Genomic DNA, 23,205 nt, shown 5'->3' on the forward strand with positions numbered 1-23,205 from the left:
AGTCACCCAGGTGCCCCTCTGGTTTATACTCTTATCTTACTCCTGGTATGGGTTGGCCTCAACACATCTCCACTGTAATGAATACTATCTTAAAAAGAAAACAAATTGTGCTATTTGATGAGTGAAACATGGCATGGTTTTTCTCACTATTTCTATTTGAAAGTCTTTCCCCCTTTTTTCTTAACTTATGATATTATTTCACAGCTTTGGTAGCCCATGGTATTACTTCTGTGAACTGCCTGTTCATTATTGTACTGTTAGCATCCCCTCTTGGTTTCTTTTCTTTTTTTTTTTTTTTTTTAAGATTTTATTTATTCATGAGAGACAGAGAGAGAAAGAGGCAGAGACACAGGCAGAGGGAGAAGCAGGCTCCATGCAGGGAGCCCAACATGGGACTCGATCCCGGGACTCCGGGGTCACGCCCTGGGCCAAAGGCAGGCACTAAACCACTGAGCCACCCAGGCATCCTCCTCTCTTGGTTTCTAAGAGCTCTTTTGACATTATGGGAATGAACCTGTTCTTGGAGACAGTTATTGCAAACATCTTGTCCTTGTCCTTTAAAATGTCTACATTGATTTTTGACTTGCAGAATTTTAAATGTGCTAATGGTCAAGTTCTCAGAAAGTCCATGCTCACAGTGTGATTAGAGTCATCCATGCTTCCCCTCAGTAGTACTAAATTTTAACCAAACTGGAGTTTTTCTGGTCTTGTTTTTGGAGTATAGTTTGAGGTCAGAAGTTTCAATATATATATTTAATAATAATATAATAATATTTTCCCAAACAGGCAATTTCTTGGATACTATATGTTAAACAGTTCATTCTTTACAAATTAATTTATGATCTTTCTTTCTTCTTTTTTAAATAGATTTTATGTATACTACAGTTTCTTAGGGCTCTCTTCTGTACTACTGATTTATCCATTCAATATCATGTCAATTATTGTGGCTCTATAACTAATTTAATACCTTGTGGGATGTCCTTCCTCATAGCTGTTTCATAAAACACTTTAGCTACTGCATTGTTTTGTCAAGGTAAAAAAAAATAATTACGTTGGGATTTTGTTTGGGATCCCTGTTTAGAAACATGGATGTTTTAAAATTCAAATATATATATATATACTGATTAAGTCTTATTAGTTTTCATCTTTTCTTCACAATTCAGTTTAATATTTTGGTTTTGGTTATTATTATTATGATATTTTAATTTTTTTCTATTATATTCTTCTGACTAGTTAGTACTGGGATATACAAAAGCTATATTAACTTTTGTCTATCTATCTTTTTATAGAGCTTCACTGAAATAATTTAGTCTTTGGGGTTTTTCACTTGATTCTATTAGCTTCCTATATACATAATCATCATATCTGCAAATAATGACAGTTTTAACTCTTCCAAATATTACATTTCTTTTCTGTGTCATTTATGTTGCATTGGCTAAAACTTCAAAACAGTATTAGTGTCCATGTCTTGTCCAGGATTTTAATGAGAATTCTTCTAGTGTTTTACCATTAAGTAAAATATTCATTATTGGTTTAAGATAAATATTCTTTATTATCTTGGGGGAGTATTTTTCTGGTTTTAGTTTCCTAAGAGTTTTGTCTTTAAAAATCACAATTTTGGGGCACCTGGGTAGCTCAGTCCATTAAGCATCTGACTCTTGGTTTCAGCTCAGGTCATGATCTCAGGGTCTTGAGATCAAGCCCCACATCGGGCTCCACACTCAGCATGAAGTCTCCTTGAGATTCTCTCTCTCCCTCTCCTTCTGCCCCTTCCCCTATTCATGCTCTCTTTCTTTCTAAAATAAAGAAAATCTTAAAAAAAATAAAAATCACAATGTTTGTTCGGGTTTTATATCTGTCCTAATTTCATGAAATGGATCAGGTGACTTTCTCTTTTGTTTATAATGTGGAACAGTTTACAGGAATATTTATTTCCTCATAGTATGGAAGGACTCCTAGTAAGACCCTCTGTTTTAAGATCATTTTGGATGTAATTCTTTGAACACATTTTCTCCTTCATTAGTGGTTACCTAGAATTTTCATGAGGTGTTTCAAGTTTATCAGAATCAAGATGATTATATATTAAATATGTCATATATTAAAATGAAGCCATCACATTTATATTTATATTTTGTTATTTTATATGTTAATATCTCTGATCTATTTTTCTCTTTTTAAAATTAGACTTTCAAATATTTCACATGTTTAAAGAAGTAGTTGTCAATTTTCCTGCTTTCTAATTATGTAATTCCTACTTTTGTCCTTATTAGTTTAAAGAAGTAGCTGTCAATTTTCCTGCTTTCTAATTATGTAATTTCTACTTTTATCCTTATTATTTTCTTCCTTCTGCTTCTCTTCAGTTTGTTTTACTGTTGTTCTTCTAATTTTGCAATTATTCATTACATGTTTTTTCTTTTTAAATGGTAGAAGTATATGTCACTTTGAATTTACTTCCAAATATAGTTCAGGCTACATTCTACAGCTTTTGCATGAGAACCTTCTGATTTTTATTATTTTTGGAAATAATATAATTTTGGAAATCTATGGTGGTGGTTTTGATCTCCTTTTGAGTCTACCGTTCTTTAGGATAATTTAAAAATCTCCAAGTGATTGGATTTTGCTTGTTTATTCATTTAACCTTCTCTTATTAATTCCTGAGTTCATTGCCTTACGGTAAAATAAAATAACCTTTATGATTTTTCCTCCTGGTTTTATATAGTTTTTTTTCTTTGTGAACTAGTTTAAGATCTATTTTAGTAAATACTCTCTGGATCCTTGAAAGAAATGAGATATTTAATTTGTTTATAGGTTATAGTTATTTCATCTGAGGACTGTGATATTTATTTTTGCTTCTTGACCTCAAAGGCAGAAACAAATATTTTAAAGTCTCTCCATACTTGTATCTCTGTCGGCTTCTTCTTTTATATCAATTTTCTTCTCAGAACATATATTCATCCTGTTTTTCACAGTATGTATTTTTTTGATTCTGTTATTGCACACCTATAATTCAGTCATAATTACATCTCAGAAATGAATGTGCCTTTTATCAAATAAAAAGTGACCTTCTTTATTCCACTTTGTGCTTTTGGTATGTTGGAAGGTTAGTTTGCTTAAAATTAATATAATTAGTAATATAATTTTTTACTTTTAATTTCTCTATGTCTGATAAAGGATAAAATAAAAGATACCCATCCTTTTGTTTTAGGCATAGCTCTTCCAAGAAGCACATCGTTGGATTTTAATTTTTAACCAAATATGAGAGTACTGTTCTTTTAATAGGAGACTGTAGCACATTTTTAAGGTCATTATTGATATATTTAGCCTTAACCTCTTTCATTTTGCCTTGAAAAGTTTTTAAATGTTTGCTTGTTATTGTTAGGGTGATGTATGGAGTTGTTGAATCACTATAGTGTACAGATGAAACTCATATAACGCTGCATATTAACTAACTGGAATTAAAATGAAAACTTAAATTAAATGTTTGCTTATTATTTGCTTTCTGTCAGAGTTCAACATTGATTGGGTTCATGAAATTTAAACTTTCCCAGATTTGAAAGGCGTTGCACCCTGTTTTTGATTTCACTCGTGATTATCTAATTATTCAAGTTTTCTTCTAATTTATACTTTTTCATTATCAAAGTGAAGAGAGGCAATGAAAAAATTGGGCATAGTTTTACTATTGCCTTTAATGAGGCCTCCCTCCTTTCAGGCCTCCCTGAAATGCGCTTTCAGCCTTGGTTAATATAACCTTAGGGCACTACCTCCCAGTCGGTGTGTGCCTTCAGGAAAACGTTTCAACAAGGGTACTTCTGTTTTCACTCTTGCAACCTTAAGATGACCTTCTCAAATGAACTGAATTATGTCTCCCCCAAATTCATATGTTAAAGCCTTAACCCCCATTGTGACTATATTTGGACAGAGGACCTTTAAGGGGGTAATTAAGTTTTGACAAAGGCAGAAGGGTAAGGCCTTCATTCACAAGGGCTGGCATCCTTAAAATAAGAAGAAAAGACAGCAGGAGTGTGCACACACAGAGAAAAAGCCACGTGAGGACACAGTGAGAAGGCGGCTGTTTGCAAGTAAAGAAGAGAAGCCACGAGAACAACCCTGCCAGCTCCTGGTCTTAAACTTCCAGCCTCCAGAACCATGAGACAATAAATTTCTGTCGTTTAAGCTGCCCTGTCTGTGGTATTTTGTGATGGCAGCCCGAGCAGACTCGTACATCTTTACACATGGCTATCCATAGACTGTACATCTTAAGATCATTGGATCATGAGTGTTTTCACAGTGAGTTGAAATCTCCGAAGGGTGGCATGGAGAGAAGGTCAGAGTGGGACAGGAGAAGATCTTTGGAAAGATTTGGCTCTTTCCAAAACTAAGTCCCTGCAGTAAAAGAAATGGCAATCCAGTGTTCAGATTTCGCTGAGCCAGGTGGGAGAGGATTTGATTTCTTCAGCCTTTTTTTAGGAGACAAGAGGAGTTTGGATAGATTTCTCTCAATTTAGCTCCATCAAAATTATAAGTAGTAGAAATTTCCTCCATCCTTTCTAATTCTAACAAAGTGGTAAGCTATTATTAGTTTTTGCTGTAGTGTGTTTTCATTTTTTTTTCTTAGTCTTCATAGAAGCCAGAAGACTGAGGTAAGGTTTTGCAGAAAAATTTCTGCTTCTGATACCCTTTATAGAAGTTGCCATCCCTAGAGTCTATCTCCAGGGGCCAGTTTTATAATCTGTAGAAGTCACATGGAACAAAGAGTGATGGAAACACATCTACAACTCAGGCCTGGTAGAAATCTCATGCAAACCCTTTCTCTAGTAGAAGAAAATTTGATGTTTGAGGGCTCAAAATAGCAGGTTCTTGAGATACCTGAATACTCCGCAAGTGGGGGAGCTCAGAACCTCCGGAGGTTTGCACATCCACGACAGTACTGAAGGTGATACTCATGTAGTATCCCTGTGAACATCCCGGCCCTGAACACCAGGACAGTGGTTTCTCTTCATCATCGAGTTTTTGGCTGGGTTTCTAGCTAAGAATGAAGGATGCATGGCCCCCGTAGTAGAGCTCAATGGAGGGCAAACATAGGCATGGTTAAGACAGGGAATGAGGATGCTCCCTTTATTTTGTTTGCTCATTTGTTTAACACTTCACTCATCGTTCGATGAATATCATTGTGCAACTGTTACAAACCAGGCACAGTGCTGGGTGCTGAGTGAGAACTTGGCGTTTCCCTTGCAGTGGGGATTTCAGGCAGGTGCACCTATGGCAAAGTGTGTAGGCCATGGGGATTCTCCTCCAGAGGCCCCAGTGGTCATAGCCACTGGGCAGAAGTTCCAGGGCAAGGGTACAGATTTGGCTTCTACACAAGGAGATGCTTTCTCACAATTCTACTTATTTATCAACAGCACAAGCTTTCCTTTTGAGGTGGCAAGTTCTCGGCCATTGCAACGACTCAAGAGGAGATGCTCAAGGATACTGCTGATGAAAACTTAGAATTCACCAACTATAAGTGTGAGTGCTTTGGAGACAGGTCTTTGTCTCATTCAGTTTTGGAACTGGTACCTCACAGTGCCTGGCCCAGAGTGGACGTTCGATAAAGGCTGAGCAGGTACGTGAAAGGGTGGATGAATAAAGTGGAAGACAGGCTGCAGTAGGTGATTTCCCCAAGCCCCTGCAACTCTGAGAGTCAAGGATTTCATATTGTCAGTGCCTAAAAGGGGTCCAGGATAAAGCTTCTCACCCTCAGCTCTAAGATTGGCAAAACTCACCGTGCAAGGTGGCTGCATCCAGGGCTCTCCATCCACTTGCATGGGCAGCAGCTTGTTTGTTCTGGAATTCCAAGAAAACACAGTGAGTTCTGACTTCTGGAGTCAAAGAATGAGGGTGGTCCCCCCAAAGGAAACAGGAGTGGGAAGACCTTATCTGCCCACCTAGGAGTGGTTCCCAAAGACTTTCCTGGAGGGCTTGTTAAAAATAGGTTTCTGAGCCCACCTCAGGAATTCTGACTAAAGGCTATGGGTGATTCTGTTGCTTTGGTGCTCAGACTCTAGTTTGAGAAACCTGCATACTGTGGCTCCTCCAGGAGATCCTTCAGGCATGCTAAAAGATTGGAGTGAGCAGTGAAGTCCACGGAAGTCTGGTAAACAGTGGCCAACAAGTATGGCAGCACCGCTGCTGAGCAGACCCTCAGTCAACAACCAGCCGGAGGGCCTATGGACTGTGCCAGAAACTCCACAGTGAAATGGGAAAGGTTATGAAATGGGAAAAGGCCTGGTTTCTATGTTGAGTGAGAGGTTGCATCATGTCAATGAGGTAACGTCTTCAACGTATACAAGGTACAGCTCAGGTCTGAGTGTGTCTTGCCTTGCCCCTGATCCTAACTATCCTCTCTTTTATGTCTCAAACACCAGGGCATTTTGTAGTTCCATGGATTGAGAACCTGGCCTAGCTGGCAAGTGGGGTCATTTTGAATACTGTCCCTATGGGTAGTTGGAGAGAAGACAGTGTTGCTTTCTTTTTTTGGGACAAGGCTTCTTTGGCATATGGATTCTGAAAAGGAGAGAGAGGAGGTCTTTTGACTTCTTTCTGTGGAAGAGATATGCACTCTTACTGGATTGCCTTCAGGAGAAAAAGGGAAGCCCTTTTGGAAGTCTCTGGTCGGGTGAGCAGGGAACAGTAGCCACCCACTGGCTGGGAAGCTCTCACCTGGGTTTGGCATCTGCCCTGCTTTTGAAATAAAAAAAAAATGAGGGACACAGGCTATGTGTTGATGTAAATGATTGTCTGACTGATCCTGAGAATATTTAATAGTAAAAAATAATAAAATGAATCAGGAAAGGAGAGAGTGGCATTTTGGTTCTTGGGGCTGAGGAGCGTGTCTGGGAAATGCTCAGGAGGATGGGGATCCTGGCTCACTGTCTCTACCTTAAAATAGGTCTACTGAATATGAAGAAAAAGTCCTTCCTCTTACATGTGGCTTTTTTTTTATTCCCCTGGGACTGAGATGTTACACCTCTGTGGTCTGTATCAGCCCTGGACCTACTCAGTGCTAGAGTCATGGAGGATGGACAAGGAAAGAAGTATGGAGATTAATGTGGAAATTAGGGGCCCCAGCATGACAAGAGCCCAGAAAGAACGCAAGCAAAGCTTTGGATAATAACAGAAAAGACAAAGAAGATCCAGGGAAGCACTGAACAACAGGGTTTAGTAGGATAGACCTTCAGCTAAGAGATGTCAGGGAACCAGCTTTGGGGTTCTTTCTGAGGGAGGCAAGGTAGTGCCAAGAGTAGCATTTCCCCAAAAGTGTGCTGAGGACACTCACCCAAGAGGTTTTGGGACAAAAGGGTTCTGTGGTCAAATATCTCTGGGAAACCCACATACTGTGGCTCCTCCAGGAGATCCTTAAGGCACGCTAAAAGATTTGAGCTGAAAAAATTAGATGGGAAAAGGAAGGGAATAAAGACTTCTCAAATAATCAGGTGGAGAAGAATCTGATGAGTTTTACTGACTCAACAGAAGTAACTGAAATCAGAGGATCCCCTCTATTAGACTTGATTTCTTCCAGCAGCCTGCAGTGACTGACCTGTGGGGTCCACATCCTCCTGAAGCATCACCCTCTTAGGCAATTGGGACCGATTTGCTCATGATGATGGTTTGGCTTTACAAAGGCAGAGAGGAAACAGTATTTCGAAGGCCACTATCAAAGAAAGAGCAAGCAGAGAACCTGAACCTGGTTTTTGTCACAGTGTGCCCTCTAGCATGCATCTGGCATCTTAATTTGTAAAGATAAGAAAGGCAGCACTGAGCAGAGGATCATAGGGGACTGGAAGGAAAACTGAAAAGGAAGAAATCAAAGAGGGAGACAAACCATGAGACTATTAACCATAGGAAACAAACTGAGGGTGGCTAGAGGGGAGGAGAGTGGGGGGATGGGGAAACTGGGGGATGGGCATCAAGGAGGGCATGTGATGTGATGAGCACTGGGTGTTATATGCAACTGATGAATCACTGAACTCTACTTCTGAAACTGTGATGTACTATATGTTGGCCAAATCATAAAAAAAAAGACAAGGAGTTGGACCTCTGGTCCTCTGGACCTCATAATCTTGTATGGCTAGAGAATTTCACTAATTCACTGTAAAAATAATAGCCAACAGGTCGTGGGCGACCCTTCAGTTGATGTCCTGGATGGTTGCATTATACCTTGTTTGGGAAATGGTCTCTAAAGACATTCTTTTTTTCTTTTTTTAAGATTTTATTTATTTACTCATGAGAGACACAGAGAAAGAAGTAGAGACATAGGCAGGTCCCTCTGCCTATGGAGAAGCAGGCTCCCTGTGGGGAGCCCAAGGTGGGACTTGATCCCAGGACCCCGGGATCACACCCTGAGCCAAAGGCAGATGTTCAACCACTGAGCCACCCAGGTGCCCCTAAAGAAATCCTGTATAAATGTTATCTTCTGTACCTCACTCTCCCTGCACTGAAATCCAAAGATGACTTCCTAGTCCTTGTGTGTACGAATACTGAGGGGGTGAAAGACTCGGAGGCCACTGGGTAAGAGGAAGCATACCTGATGATGACAGAGGAGCACTGGGCCAGCCTCCTGCCCGCACTCTTCAGGCCAGTGTAGATCTGCCCCATCTCCATGGCTCCCTCCAGCCCCACCACTTCAAGGAGCTGGTCACTGAGGTCTGCAGAGTAAGACAAGCAGAAGCAGTGCATACACATCTCTCTGTTCCTCAGGCCAGTTTTGGTCAGAAACCCAGATCTGTCCATATCCTTTCATCTCCCACCAAACAGTATTTTTTTAAAAATATTTTTATTTATTCATGATAGAGAGAGAGAGACAGAGAGAGAGAGGCAGAGACACAGGCAGAGGGAGAAGCAGGCTCCATGCCGGGAGCCCGACGTGGGACTCGATCCCGGGTCTCCAGGATTGCGCCCTGGGCCAAAGGCAGGCGCTAAACCGTTGAGCCACCCAGGTATCCCCCACCAAACAGTATTTTCATACTCATTCTGAATAGAGAATTTTCCCAAAGGTCAATAAATATACCTTTTCATGAACAGAAACGCAATTCCAATGAAAAAAGGTTTTGATTCAGAACATTAAATGCATCCAATGAACAGGTTGACATTTCAGGAAGCCTCTTCAAATGGAGGGTAACAAATGATGAACCAGCTATTTCCAAACTGATTTTCAATCTTCCTCCCCCTCAACACACACGCACCCTCAGTGCAGCTAAAGACACATTGGTTTGGGATTAGGATAGGAAAGGAATGATGATGAAAGTCCTTATCCATAGCTGGTTCAAGTTTCTTTTCTCTGAATGTTCAAATAACATCATGGCCCTATGATGATGACTGATGGTTAATTAACCTCAAATTTGGCCTGTGGTAAGCCAGTGGTGAGCCAACCTCCTTGGACATCCTTGGGGAAATCACTGACCTCTTTCAGGACACCAGGTACCTCATCTGCGCCAAGGAAAAGAGTATTTCACCCATACCACATTATTTTGAGTCCACGTAGAAAAAGCAAGACAGAAAATATGAGTCTCAGGCACTGGATCAATGGCCTCTCACAATGGCAGTTACTTCTGATTTGGCACCTGGAAGACATTTTTTTTTTCAGAGTTCCTGAGGCCTGATCTGTACCTGCCTAATTTCTTACAAAAGCAATGGCAGGATCAAGGATTGATGTTGGGGACGAGACTCACTTTTACAACACAACTTTCGTACTTAAAACAGAAGCAAAACAAAAAGGCAGATTCTTTAAAAGATTTCTTTTCTTTTCTTTTTCCTTCCTTCCTTCCTTCCTTCCTTCCTTCCTTCCTTCCTTCCTTCCTTCCTTCCTTTCTTTCTTTCTTTCTTTCTTTCTTTCTTTCTTTCTTTCTTCTTTTTTTTTTTTTTTTTTTTTTTTTTGCCTATGAAGGCAAAGGTACTTTTCTCACAGATTGCATCTAGACACTAACATCCTATTATTACCCCCAAACTAGAAAGTGAATGCTTTTATTTACTTAATGGATGGTTTTTGTCTAAGGTGCCTCCTGGTATAGTGTAACAGTGTTTGTTAAGATTGCCAAGGAGGAAAAAAAAAAAAAAAAAGATTGCCAAGGAGATATTTGGGTTTGTCTTTACTTTTTTGTTTGGAAGACTATTGTTTTAAAACACTCTCTTGATGGATATATTTCTAGTGAAGAGTTAAGCAAACCACTGAGCTGACCACAAATGTGTCAATATTGCTCCAGTCTAACCTACTGATGCTCACTGATGGACGGCAGGGGCCAACAGATACACAAACTGTGTTTGTTCATCTTTCTATGATAGGCCCATAAGCCTTCCCCTCTATTTCAATCCACACTCCCATTCTTCTTCTCTGGCTCTTGCCCTACCCTACCCCCATATCTGTGAAGAGATGCTGTCTCCTTAAACTCTCCATCTCATTTGGGCTTGGAACAAGAAGCCATGAAAGAGCAATGTTTGTTTAGGAGAATGCTCCAGGCTCTCTTAAGGAGTTTGAATCCAATAAACAACAAATGTCTAAACCTCTAGTCATTTAATTAGCTCCCTTCTTACCAAAGAGCATTAAATAACCACTGGATAGTCTTAGCTTACTGTGTCATTTTAACAGTGTCTGCGAAATCGCATGGGTTATGAATGAGAGAGGGGGAAAGGAAGGGAGGAACAAGGAGGCAGGAGGAGAAATAGAGGAGTGTGTCTAAGGATGAGGAGGGTGGGGGAGTTATACTGGGGTAGGAGAAAAAAGCAGCAGAACTTTTCAGAGGTTCCTCTAATGGCAGAAAGACAGATGTCTTGTAAAATGTTGCTCTTTGTAGCAGGCTTCAGGATCTGACAGTGCTGTGATAGTTCAGTGTTTTCCCTCCTTGAAACATTCTCTGGTAACAAAATGTTCTAAGAAGCAGGGGACTTAATAGACTCAAGTGTTTCAGCTTTTACAATGTCTTGGTCTTTTAACAAATTTTCCCGTTGAATGGCTTTAAGTTGTTATCACTTCCCACACATTACCTTGCAGCTATCACTTCCCACACATTACCTTGCTTCCTGGCTCTAGAAGAGAAGTAATGAAGGCTGATCTCATCCACATGGTGGGTGGGTGGGGGGCAGAGGCTTACACACATGTGGGACTGAGGAGATAAATGCAGGGTAAGGGGCTAGGATCTTGGTATACTTTTTGCCATTCTGCTTTTGAATTTGTACTCTAAATCTTTTCTGGCGTAAAGAGGCTAGGATGACTCCTGTCTACCATTGAAGGGAGACTTGACTGCTCTTCTATTTCTCCACCATTGCCTAGGTGATCTTTCTTTCAGTTTCCTACAATGCCTACCAGGAAGTTCTGAGACAAAGAAATCTATTTAATGTTCTCTAAACCTATGGGGACCACAGGGCTCTTCTTTTGTGTGATATCTATAAACAGTCCATGGTAGTTTTCTTTGATACATACTTTGGGATCATCTGGCATCACTTAATTCCCTTTACTTTCTTTAACACAGAGACACATATGCACAAATTAAATTTGGAGTTAAAATGAAACAGAATAGAATGCAACTCAATATCTAAGCACTCAGAACAATTAGTGTTGAGAACTCAGAATCCAGGATCAAGACATCTGGTATACCAGGTGTCTGTTTTACCTGGTACCAATGATTCAGAGTGTGGCTTTGGCAATTTACATCACCTCCATATTGTCTTTACACTTTTCAACTCATTAGTGTTTAAGCTGGAATGTCCATGCACCTTAGTAAAACAGGAATTCATTCATTCATTCATTCATTCATTCATTCATAAGTTGCTGAGTAGCAACTGAGTGCCAGACAAGAATTGAGAATACAAAATGTTCTACTCTTGAGGGGCTCTTGGCCAAGTGGGAGAAAATGTGTTGGGTGTAAAAAATGCTATAATTGAACCATAGGGACAGGGAGGCCTGAGTAACTGATTCCTACTGGACTAAGTATGGGAGGAAGGTGTCACAGATGTTTAAGAAGGTCTTGACGCATGAATGACAGGTAATTTGCTGGGTTAAGAAGGAAGAAGAGCAAAGATGTTCCAGGGACAGAGATGATCATATGTAGGGTTAGATGGTCACAGGATGCCGAAAGAAATTAATTTAGTAATAAATTCACTTGGCAATTTCTTTGAAAAAAAAAAAATTTCCACCTAAAGAGAATTACTGCCTAGAAATAGATTTATTTATTTATTCATTTGTTTATTCATTTGACAGAACTATAAGAAGAAGGTCACTGAACTAGGCACAAGTTTGTTGCAACCACAGCAAGAGGCCCTTCAGCTCTTCTCTTGGTAACAAAGCCTTGTGCTTGTGTGCAGGGAACAATATATGCTCTCTGAGCAGGAAAAAAAAAAGATGAAGAATGGGGAAATGGAAAAAGGAGAATGTGAAAGCAAAGCAAGAACAGCAAGGACGTCAATAGCAGCAGCTCCAATCTGGCCCTCTTGACTCAGCCTCCAGCATGTGATTTTATAAATGCAAATCTGCTCATGTCATCCTCATACCAAAAATCCTTCAGTGGCACCAATCACAACACCAAGTGCTGGCAAGAAGAGATGAAATGTGCATTCTTTCACACCTATGATGAAAGTGTAAATTGGGAAAAACTTTTCAAAAAGAAATTTGACAATGGGAGTCTACGATTTTCATACTGTTGATTCATTAATTCTTTTTTTGGTACCAATCACAAGAACTCATTGACAGGATCTAAGTTCACACAAACATGAACACTGTTGTATCATTTATAATGGTGACATCCCCCGCTCCTTCCCCATTTCCGTCTGTGTGAGAAGAGTTAGATAAAGTATATGGTGTCTATGATGATAGACTTTTGTGCTGCCATTAAGATATTTACAAAATTTCAGAAACGTTAAATATGTATATCATGTTAAGTGTGAAGGTGAGATATGCACTTATTTATACACAGCATGCTCTCAGCTCCATCAGAATATGCATAGGAGAAAAGGACAAATTCCCTTCAAATCTTAACAGTGGGGAGTTCTGGATAATTAGATTAAAGAACATTGTTATTTTCTACTTTATGCTTTTCTACATTTTTCCTATTTTTCTCTAAGTATGTATTAATGTTATAATTTAAAAGCCATTTAGAGAAACCCATCAACTGACTGCTTTTCATACTTGTAAGCATGATGTGAACTTCCTGGCTTGATGCCCAAGGCCTGTCCCCATCTGGCAAGAGGCTGCCTCTGCAGTTTTGTTCCTTGACACCTGTAGGGCTAGGTACCTGCTCTAGACGTACACAACACCGTGTAGTTTTCTAGGTAAACTCTCTGGTTTTCCTCCTTTGTGCCTCTTTGTATGCTGTACCCTTGCTTGAAACGTCCACTTCTATTTTTACTTCTTCATCAAAACTTAACTCAAGTACCATCAACTTCAAGAAGCCTCCCTGCATTCACATGCCTGCAGTCTGGTTTAGATCCTCCTCCTCAAACTTTTCCAGGTAGATGTGGTCAAAGACAGAACAACGGGTTGATGTACTGGCAGTGGGCAAGAGATGGTTGTAATACTATAGCAGAGGGTCTACTTTGAACATGCAGGGAGATGAAGGACTGGAGGAAGGGGAGAAGGCAGTGAGAGGTGTTATGAGTTCTAGGAGAAGGTGGGAGAAGGAGAGTTAGAAAGAGGTGCTGTGGGATCCCTGGGTGGCGCAGCGGTTTAGCGCCTGCCTTTGGCCCAGGGCGCGATCCTGGAGACCCAGGATCAAATCCCACGTCGGGCTCCCGGTGCATGGAGCCTGCTTCTCCCTCTGCCTGTGTCTCTGCCTCTCTCTCTCTCTCTCTCTCTGTGTGTGTGTGTGACTATCATAAATAAAAAAAAAAAAAAAAAAAAAAAAAGAAAGAGGTGCTGTGAGCAGTGCTAGTACATACCAGGTTCCTACTGTGGCCTCAGAGCTAGGCAGCTGAAGAAGAGGGTGGCAATGAGCATTAGCATCAAGGCAAAGAGGCTAGGTCAATGGTTGCCATACTTTGCTGCATGTTAGGGTTGCCTGGAGAGTTTTTACATATAACAATGCCCAGATTGCACCTATACCACTTAAATCAGAATGTGTGGGCCCAAGAGCTAGGGATCAGTGTTTGTTTTTAAAGATCCCCAGGGGGACAGCCCTGGTGGCTCAGCTGTTTAGCGCCTGCCTTTGGCCCAGGGCGTGATCCTGGAGACCCGGGATCAGGTCCCATGTCGGGCTCCCTGCATGGGGCCTGCTTCTCCCTCTGCCTGTGTCTCTGTGCCTGTCTGTCTCTCATGAATAAATAAATAAAAACCTAAAAAAAAAAAAAGATCCCCAGGGGATTCCAAAAGGTAGCACCAATTGGGAACCATTGGGCCGGGTCTTTGGGTAGATCATCCCCAGAGGCTAGTGTTTCTCAAGGTGTGGTCTTGTAGCAGCAGCATTAGTGTCACCCAGGAACTTATTAGAAACATGAATCCTCAGGCCCCACCCCAGACCTACTGAATCAGAAACGCCCGGGGTTAGGCCCAATGGTCTGTGTTCTGACAAGCCCTCTGGAAGATTCTGGGGCATGCTCAAGATTGAGAACCTGAGCCTTAAGCAATAAAACTGCCCAAAATATATGCAGGAATTAGAGTGAAAAAGAATAGAAACAAGTTACTTCCTGACTACTTTGATCTGGAGCTTTTTCTCTTGAAAATTACGAGTTAGGAATAATACTGACCTCACATACAGTTATGAGATCGAAATGGAAGAACTGCATGTGAACATGTCTGGCACTAAAAGTCTCCTGGTTTCACTTTCCTTATCTGCCAGATTCAGCCTGACAACTCTCCATTCATTATCTGTTTATCTACATTCTTAGAGCTGTGCACAAGTGTCCCCAAATCCTAGTATCCAGGCTAAAATTTTTTCAAAATCTTCAATGGTCCTCATAGTTTCACACCTCCACACAGAGGCCCTGAACTCAGGGGAGCTCTACCTTAAGTGAGCATCCACTCAGTCTTTCTCCTTCCTCTTATCTCTTCCTTCTCTCTGCTTCTTTTCCTACTTCATTGATCTCAACAGTCTCATCTTGCTTTTATTTTCTTGGGCCTGCCCACTGTCGGCAGGAGGGGTTGGAGCATTCAAGTTAAGGGGCATGTCTGATATGTCCACTCCTTTCTTCAGAACCTTCCATGGCTCTGGAGGCTCCTTAGCCAGGCATACGCGGTCATTTGCTAGCTGGCCCTGTTCTCCTGCACAGGTGTCCCTCTGCTTGGAGAGCTCCTGTTTACTCTCCTGGATTCCCCAGGCACTGTGCTTCTTCCTTCTCCTGTGCTCAGATAATGGATCTCACCCAACGACAACTGTTTCTGGACATATCACTCTCCCAACTCCAGTGAGAGTTGAAAGTGCGGATGTTTTCCTGTTTTGTTTATCTTTGTAACCCTAGCAACTAGCCCAGCCTGTGGCACATAGAAGGTCTCCCAATAAATGTTTGTTGAATAAAGTGAATAAGATACATGCTTTAGTGCCAAAGACTTTAACAGGTTTGACCCAAAAGAGGAAAAAGATAGTGAATAATAATAATAATAATAATACTAACTTGCATAGATTGAACTAGGTAGCAGGCTTTCCATGACTTAACTTATTTAATCTGCATATAATAGGTAATGATGACCCAGTCTGGTTTTTACCTCTCTCTCTTGATGCATAATTTTTATGATCATTCTCATCTTGGCTTCTGGTTCACATTAATGAAAATTCAGTCATTTAAGATTCAAGGGAAGCTCAGGACATATGAGTGGCATGATTTGAAGCTCTTGCTTGCTATACCACGGGAGATCCTTAGCTTAAAAGGATGCCTTGCTACGCTCAACCCCATTCCTACCCATTTCCCCTTCAGTCATACTACAGATTTAGGTCTGAGAGTTGCAATGGGCCAGCCCAGGGAACCAAGAAATCCTGAGTGGAGGTGCTGAAACCCTATGTGATGGTGCCCACAGAGTTTCTGAACCATCCCACCATATTGGCAAGGAAGCCTGCCCCCTATCCTTCAGGCATCTGTGTAATAGAATAACACCTGTAGGCACTGTCCCTTTACCTGGGTTATAGCAGCACAGGTGAGCTATTAGGTGTCATTGCTTTGGGCTGGAGTCCTATCAGCTCAGTGGGTAATGCAGCTTAGCTAATGCTCATCTGAAGCTGGAGTATGTGTCTGACTAATTAAAAATGCAAAAAGGAATTTGTCCCTACTTGATAAATGGTCTCTGGTAGACAAGGAGTTGACAGAGAATGCTGAGAAACACTGCACAAGGTCTTGCTTTTGGGGCTAACAGCTTCAGCTTCATCTCTGTGTCCATAAGGGGCAGGTTACTTGTCCTTTCTGAGGCTGTTTGCTAAGCCTGCCATAAGAAAATCCCATGAGGCCAGGTGGCTTAAAACAACACAAATTTATTTTCTCACAGTTGTATTGGCTGGACAGCTCAGATCAAGGTGCTGGCAGGGCTGGTTTCCCCTGAGGCCTCTCTCCTTGGTCTGCAGATGGCCACCCTCTGGCCGCCTCTTCACACACTTTTCCTCTGAGCTTGCATATCCTGGGTATTTCTCCCTGAGCGTCCAAATCTCCTCTTCTTATAAAGACCAGTGAGATTAGATTAGGGTCCCCCCTAACTGCCTTCATTTCATCTTAATCACTGCTTTAAAGGCCCTATCTCTCAATACAGTCACATTCTGAAGTAGAGGATTAGGGCTGCAACATATGAATTTGGGGGGTGGCAAAACTCCCCCAGGTCTCTGCCCATAATAGGCACAATAATAAAGCCTACTTCATGAGTTATTTTGAGGGCAAAAGACTTAAAGAATGTGAAGGTGCTCTATAAACAGCAATAAGAAATGTTCCTTATCATGGTGCTACGGAGAAGCTGACCCACACTGGAGGGAGGCGGGGGAATCCTCTTGCTCTCCTCAGAAGGAAGGATGCAAGCAGAGCTCACCTTGTGGGGGGGCCAGGTTCAGCCCCCACAGTCTAGAGAAGTGAGTGGTAGCTGGCAGGCCTCTCTCAGACTCGGCCTGCCAAAGCTGTGGCAGGTATCACCTTGGGCTCCTCTCCTGCCTCCAAATTTCCATGGAGATGGGCCACGTGCCCTTGGCGGCTCAGGCACCCAGAGCCCCACAAAGCCAGGCACTGATCAGACGGCCTCAGCTTCCCACTGGGTCTGGTCTGTGCGGATGAAAGACTGCTCTGGGCTGAAAAGCTTCAAAGCCAACTTAGAAGCCTGGCAGCCTGAAAATAGCCCAGGGGCGGGGAGATGGAGAACCCCACAAGGCTGTTTCTTGATTTTCTGGAGGGGAGGGGCTGTGGGGTTTCCTAGGGCACAAAGGGCTAAGGAAGGAAGGCTGTAACTGACAGACACATTCCCATCTGGCCTCTCCAAGCACCAGGCCTTTAGGGATCCCAACCACACCAGCCCTGAAAAATAGTCTAGGATCAATGCTTTTCCTAGAGATCCTTGCTCAGACACCGGATAGGGGCAGAGGGGCCTTTGCCAGCAAACCAAGCAGGCAGGAGGGCTCATTCCCCAGCATTCTGAAAACCCAACATGAAGAATGTGCCCCTGAGACAAACTGTGGGTACAGAGCATGGGTTCTGGACAGACTTACATCAATTACTACTGCTTGGCACCCACTAGTGTTATTACTTTGGGAGAAATCACTTTGCTTCCTTGGCTCTGTCATCTTCTTCTTCCCCCTCCTTTTTTTTTTTTTTTTAAAGTGGGCTGCATGCCCAGCATGGAGCCCAATGCGAAGCTTGAATCTGTGACCCTGAGCTGAGATCAAGAGTCGGATGCCCAATGGACTGAGCCACCCAGGTGCCCCCTCCAAGTCTGTCTTTTATCTGGCAAACGTTGATTTAATAATTCACTGGCAGGGTTGTGCGTGGTGAAGTTTAGAAGTGAAGCAATCAGGAGCCCTGCACAGAGGCCACACAGAAAGCCCTCAAGAAACAGTGGCAATTATTGTGATTTTATGTTTCCTTAGAAAGGGGTGTCTTCAGAACATCCTGTCTTTGCTACATGGTAAGCCAGTGGCCCTCTGCAGATGGTCATTAATGTAACCCAAAGAAGGCAGTACAGGAGGGGGAAAAAAAGGTGATGAGGAGATGGAAGGTAGGGAAGGCAGGGGTAGGAAAAGAGGGAGGGGGAAGGTAAGGGAAGAATGAAATGCTGAGAAGAAAAGCAGACATACCATGACAGCCAGAGATACTGTGACCTTGAGCTTTTGGGATGACTGCCCCTCCTGGCAAATGAAGCACCCCTATTTCTACTTCTTTATTCTAAAGCAAGGAGGAGGCTCAGCATTTTATTTAGAAATGAGTTTCTTTAGTTCCTTTCCTTTTCCTGCATTTGTGTGTGTGTGTGTGTGTGTGTGTGTGTGAGTGAGAGAGAGAGAGAGAGAGAGAGAGAGAGAATCCTACAGTCATCCATTGTTTCTGGGCTGAGCAAGGAGTCGAGGAGGATCTGGAGATACCTCAGGCATAGTTTGCCGCCCGCCTGTGGTCTAGCTAGGCACCTCCTTTGAAGGCAGTTTCCTTTGTGCCCTGCTGTTGTCATACTTGCTTGCGGATTTCTTCTACTCCCAGGGGTCTGTAAAGCCCCATAAGAGTGGCTATTGAGTGAACTTTGCCTCTGGATATTTCAGAGGGAAACAGGTAGGATGGAGAAACTGCCCAGAGTCTCTGCTTTCTGAAGAGGAGAGGCTGTAGGGTTGGAGGCAAGGGGAATGTGTTGATCTAGCGGACAGGAGCTGGGAGTTTTGTCTCTGCTCTGGCTGTCTAGTTGTGTGACCTTGGGGAAGTCACTTTCTTCCTCCGGCCTCTGTTCTCCCTGATTTATGGTGGGGGCAATCTATCCTTCAAGTCTGAGCTGTTCCAACAAAGGTAGCATTCCATGTCTGGATCAAGAGATTGGCAGCAATCCTTACCATTCCTTAACACTTCTGACAGAACATTCTGTGCAACTCTACACTGAGGCAAGAGAAAGACCAAGCTCAGGCTCACAATGGCCATTGTTGTTGGTTCCTGAAAGCCTGCTGTGTGGTGGGGTGGGGAGGAAAGAGTGGGGCCTCCATCCTGTGTGGCTTTCTCTTCCTGGGTTGGGCAGGGCTCTGACAAAAGCTCTGTATTTTGTGGAAGGGGGGCGTCTAAGCCCCTCTATGCACAAGGGTGAAGTGCTTGAGAAGAGGAGAGGCAGTGTGCTGGGGAAGTTTCCAGGAAGAAATGATCTCCTGGAAATGGCTCTGAAGTGAGGGTCTGACACTATCATGTCTCTAAGGAAAACCAAGAATAAGAATGTCTCTATAGTCTGGAAGGCAGTGGAGGAACAGGGAATCTTGACTGGGTGTTCCCAACGAAGACATGAAGAGAATGACCATTACTGACCCCAGACTGTAGGCCAGGCCTAGAGCTTTACAAAGGTTATTGCTTTTAACCCTCATGGCAATTCTGTTAGATAGAAACTATTATCTCAACATAAAAAAAAAAATAAAAACAAAAACAAAACCCTCTTGAGGCTCAGAGGGCTTGAGGAGTTTGCCTAATGTCACCAAACTGCCATGTGCTGGAATTCAAACCAAGGCTTGTTTGACTCCAAAAATAAGCTCTGAATAAAGAACTCAAGGCAGAGACAAAATACCTTGGATAGGGTGATAGGGTGTCTGATGGCAGGGAAGTGAGCATGGAGGGAGCGAGCCTCTTCTCGGCTCCTCTCAGGGAAGACTTCTTGGCTGCACAATCTTATTAAATGGAAGGCTTTCTCGGCTTGAATGTAAAATGCTATTGTTGGTATTTTGTTGGTATATTATCTGGCTTTGTTTTGCTCATAGAGCTTGAGAAGCTTCAGTTCCAGGTACGGTGTATATAATAAAATAAATCAATTAGTGGTGAGATTTTCCAGTTCAACTCAAACCTGATTCTCAGGCATGACACATATAATAAGGTACATTGCAGACATCTACACCCACCAAGCTAATCACAGCTCAGAGAGATGTGCACACCACCCACCTGCCCCAGAAATGCAAAAGTAGAGAGTTGTGATCAGGAGGGACTTTTTCTGGTTGTTGGGTCAGGATTGGCCAGGGAGGGAGAGTTGGGGGAGGGTTTTGTGGTGGATATGGAGAGAATGCCATGTTTGGAATACTAGGACTTGGCTCTAGTCCCAGATCCACCAATTACTGTGGCCTTGGACAGGTCAATTAACCTCCCTGGGCCTCATTTTTCTAATTATAAAGTGTTTCTCAAGGGTGCTGTAGGGGATTAAAGTGAGATGATGAGTATAAAATATTTCGAGCATCTAGTGCTAAATTCAAGTAGATGCTTAACAAGTATTGGACGGATTGGCCTAAAAATGGGAAGAGGTGGGTGCTGGCAGTGCACTGGAGGTGGAAAAGACCCAGGCTCCGGTATGAGGTGTCCATTCTGCGAGCATGGGGAATGGTTTGGTGTGGAGGCAGACAGGAGGGTAAGAATGTGTGGGAAGAAGCTGGGATGCTGCTGGGTGGTTTGTGGGGAGGGAGGAACCACCCACATGCCAGCGTCCCCTTCACCTGTCCCTCTGTTCCTTTTTCATTCTTCCTTTGGGCCACTGAGTCTCAGTCCCGGGCCCTACTGCTCTCAGCCTGCATTCTGCATTAGCCTCTGAACTGGTCCTCCTGCTGCCAGTCCCCCTCTCTGTCCTCTACCCTCCACTACTCTCCCATCTTATTGCTCTGAGCTTAAATACCTTCACCTCTTCTTCTCTTCCAATTATTCGAGGATTGTGGACAAATTCCACGGCACATTACTCAAGGGTCTCTATCTTTCTAGCCTTCCCTTTTGCTACCTCTGCATGCTAATGTTCTAGCCCCCGTTCCCCTTCTCTCACTCAGTGTCTTGTCAAGTCCTTGCAGCTTCATGTGTCAGCATTACACAATCCATCTGGCTCATTCGTTCATTCTTACATCAAATATTTCCTGATCATCTCCTGGGCCCAGGGCATAGAGTACTGGCAGCTGGGGTCAAGTTCCTAAGGAAAGCCCTCCTTATCAGCTCCACCCGCCACCACTCCTATGATACTCTGTTTCTACCATCCCATGGTGCTCGCCTATCATATCAGTGGTAACAGGAATGTTCTCCATATATTTCATGCAGGTAGACTGTGAGCTCCTGGAGGTCTGGATACCTCACACTTGCTTGCATCCTCCACAGCACGTGGAGCACTACAGTACTTGAAGGCAGATCTGATTCATGCTGTATCATGTACTGTCTGTGTTCTTGGGCCACTTAACCCTATTAACCTCAGTGTCCTTGGCCATAAAGTGTATTAAACACAAAAGGTTTCCGACTTACAATCTTTTGACTTTACAGTGATGCGAAAGCAATATACTCAGTAGAAACCACACTTCACATTTTGAATTTTGATCTTTTCCCAGGCCAGTGATATGTGGTACCATACTGTCTCTGATGCCAGGCAGGGGCAGCAAACCACAGCTCCTAGTCAGCCACACAATCACAGGGTAAATGACGGATATGCTGACAACCATTCTGTACCCAGTTTCAGCACAGGATTCATTTTATTGGTTGAGATATTTAGCATTTTATAAAACAGGCTTTGTGTTAGATGATTTTGCCCAACTGTGGGTAACAGAAAGTAGGCTATGCTAAACTACGATGTTCCGGAGGTTAGAGGTCGTATATATACACTTCCAACTTTCAGTATTTTCAATTTACAATGGGGTTACTGGGATGTAACCCCATTTAAGTCAAGGAAGATCTATAATTAAATATGCAACAGGCTTGGCCCATAAGTCAGTGCTCAGTAAAAAGCAGCCCAATACATATTAATTGATTAAGAACATGAAATACTTCTTACCCAAATTAGGATCAGATGAAGAACAACGTTCAGGCTGTATGGAGCGTGTGGCCAGCGTGGAGTTTTGCTGTGTGCTGGGTCTTAGCAGACACCTGGTATCAAATGGCTAAGAAGCTGCTACAGAGAAACAGGGACTGGTGTGTGGGCCAAGGTGAGGTAAGCAGAAGAGGGAAAAATCTAAGGTGTCTAGGCCTGCCAAAGAGCTAGTCTCGAAGTTTCTTCTGCATGTGAAGAATGAAGGGTTCATTGGCTCTGTGGTTCTATTTTGAGCAGCAAAATAGAAAATTCCTAAGGCAGGAATTAAGTTGAAGTTTAACTCCAGCTTGAACCTGTGTGAGCAAGTCTCCCCCCTGCCAATGCTGAGCAGCCTCCAGAGGTACAATTCCCAGGTCTCAGTTGCGGATGAGATGGGGAAGAGGAAGAGTCACAGCTAGAGTCAGAGCCCTCTTGATTCAGAAGTCAGCTGAGGAAGGATAAGGGACTGCTGCTCTCAAATTTCCAGTGAATTTAGTTGGGTTGGGAACAGCCAGAAATGAGGAGGCTGGGGCCACTAGTCTGCTGTGTGTGCAGAAAGAATTCTATGTTGAAATAGTAGGACTTGGGATCTATCCCATATCCACTAATTTGTGTGACCATGGGAAGGTCCATGAATTTCCCTGGGTCTCATTTTTCTAATCTATAAAGTTTCTTCTTTGCATTCTTAGGGGGAGCAGCCAGGCTTACTGGGGCCATGCTTCTCAAACCTCAATACACATATGATCACCAGGGCATCTTGTAGAAATGCAGATTCAGCTTCATCAGGTCTGCCCCAGGACCTGAACATCTGCATTTCTGACACTGTCAGGTGATGCTCTTGCTGCTGGCTGTGGACCACATGAGGTGCTAGAGCAGAGCTGGGCAAACCATGGCTTGACAGCCAAATCCAGCCTGCTTGTTGTCTGTGTAAGTAAAGTTGTGTTGCAACACTGTCATGCCCCTTCATTTGTGTGTTGTCTATGGCTGTTTTCACCTTAAGTGGACAGAGCTAGGAAGTTGCATAACAGACCGTATAGCTCACAAAACCCAACTATTTTAATGGTTCCTATGTGACTCTTTACGGGAAAAGTTTGCCAATGCCTGCTCTAGTGTATCGAGAATTGGCCCATGTGAGCCAAAAGACCTGCACTTCAGTCTGGGTTTGGCCAAGGCCAAGCCACTTCACCTTGCTGGTTCTTACTTGCCTTATCTAGAGGACACAATGAATTTCTAAGAGACTTGTGTGATTCTGGGATTTCAGTGCTACATAGGAAACATCATAGTTTCTATAGAAACAGACTTCTGAGAACCAGGTT

The 23,205-nt window shown here is 42.9% G+C and overlaps 1 protein-coding gene across 7 annotated transcripts in view; it reads right to left on the minus strand.

Annotated features, from left to right (window-relative positions):
* The window catches only part of DGKG (diacylglycerol kinase gamma), a 205,568-nt gene that overhangs the window by 17,974 nt on the left and 164,389 nt on the right, over window positions 1-23,205 (minus strand). For all 7 annotated transcript variants that reach the window (XR_012021836.1, XR_012021837.1, XR_012021834.1 and 4 more), the window contains 2 exons: window positions 8,567-8,687; window positions 5,766-5,826 (listed from right to left, as the gene is read on the minus strand). Coding sequence is in view for 1 of the 7 variants with exons in the window: in XM_072807745.1 (XP_072663846.1) it covers window positions 5,766-5,826; window positions 8,567-8,687 (182 nt within the window). In the remaining 6 variants the exon portion in view is untranslated. The remainder of the gene's footprint in view (window positions 1-5,765; window positions 5,827-8,566; window positions 8,688-23,205) is intronic.

The sequence above is a fragment of the Canis lupus genome, chromosome 31 (genome assembly GCF_048164855.1).
Source record: "Canis lupus baileyi chromosome 31, mCanLup2.hap1, whole genome shotgun sequence".
Classification (NCBI taxonomy): Eukaryota; Metazoa; Chordata; class Mammalia; order Carnivora; family Canidae; genus Canis; species Canis lupus.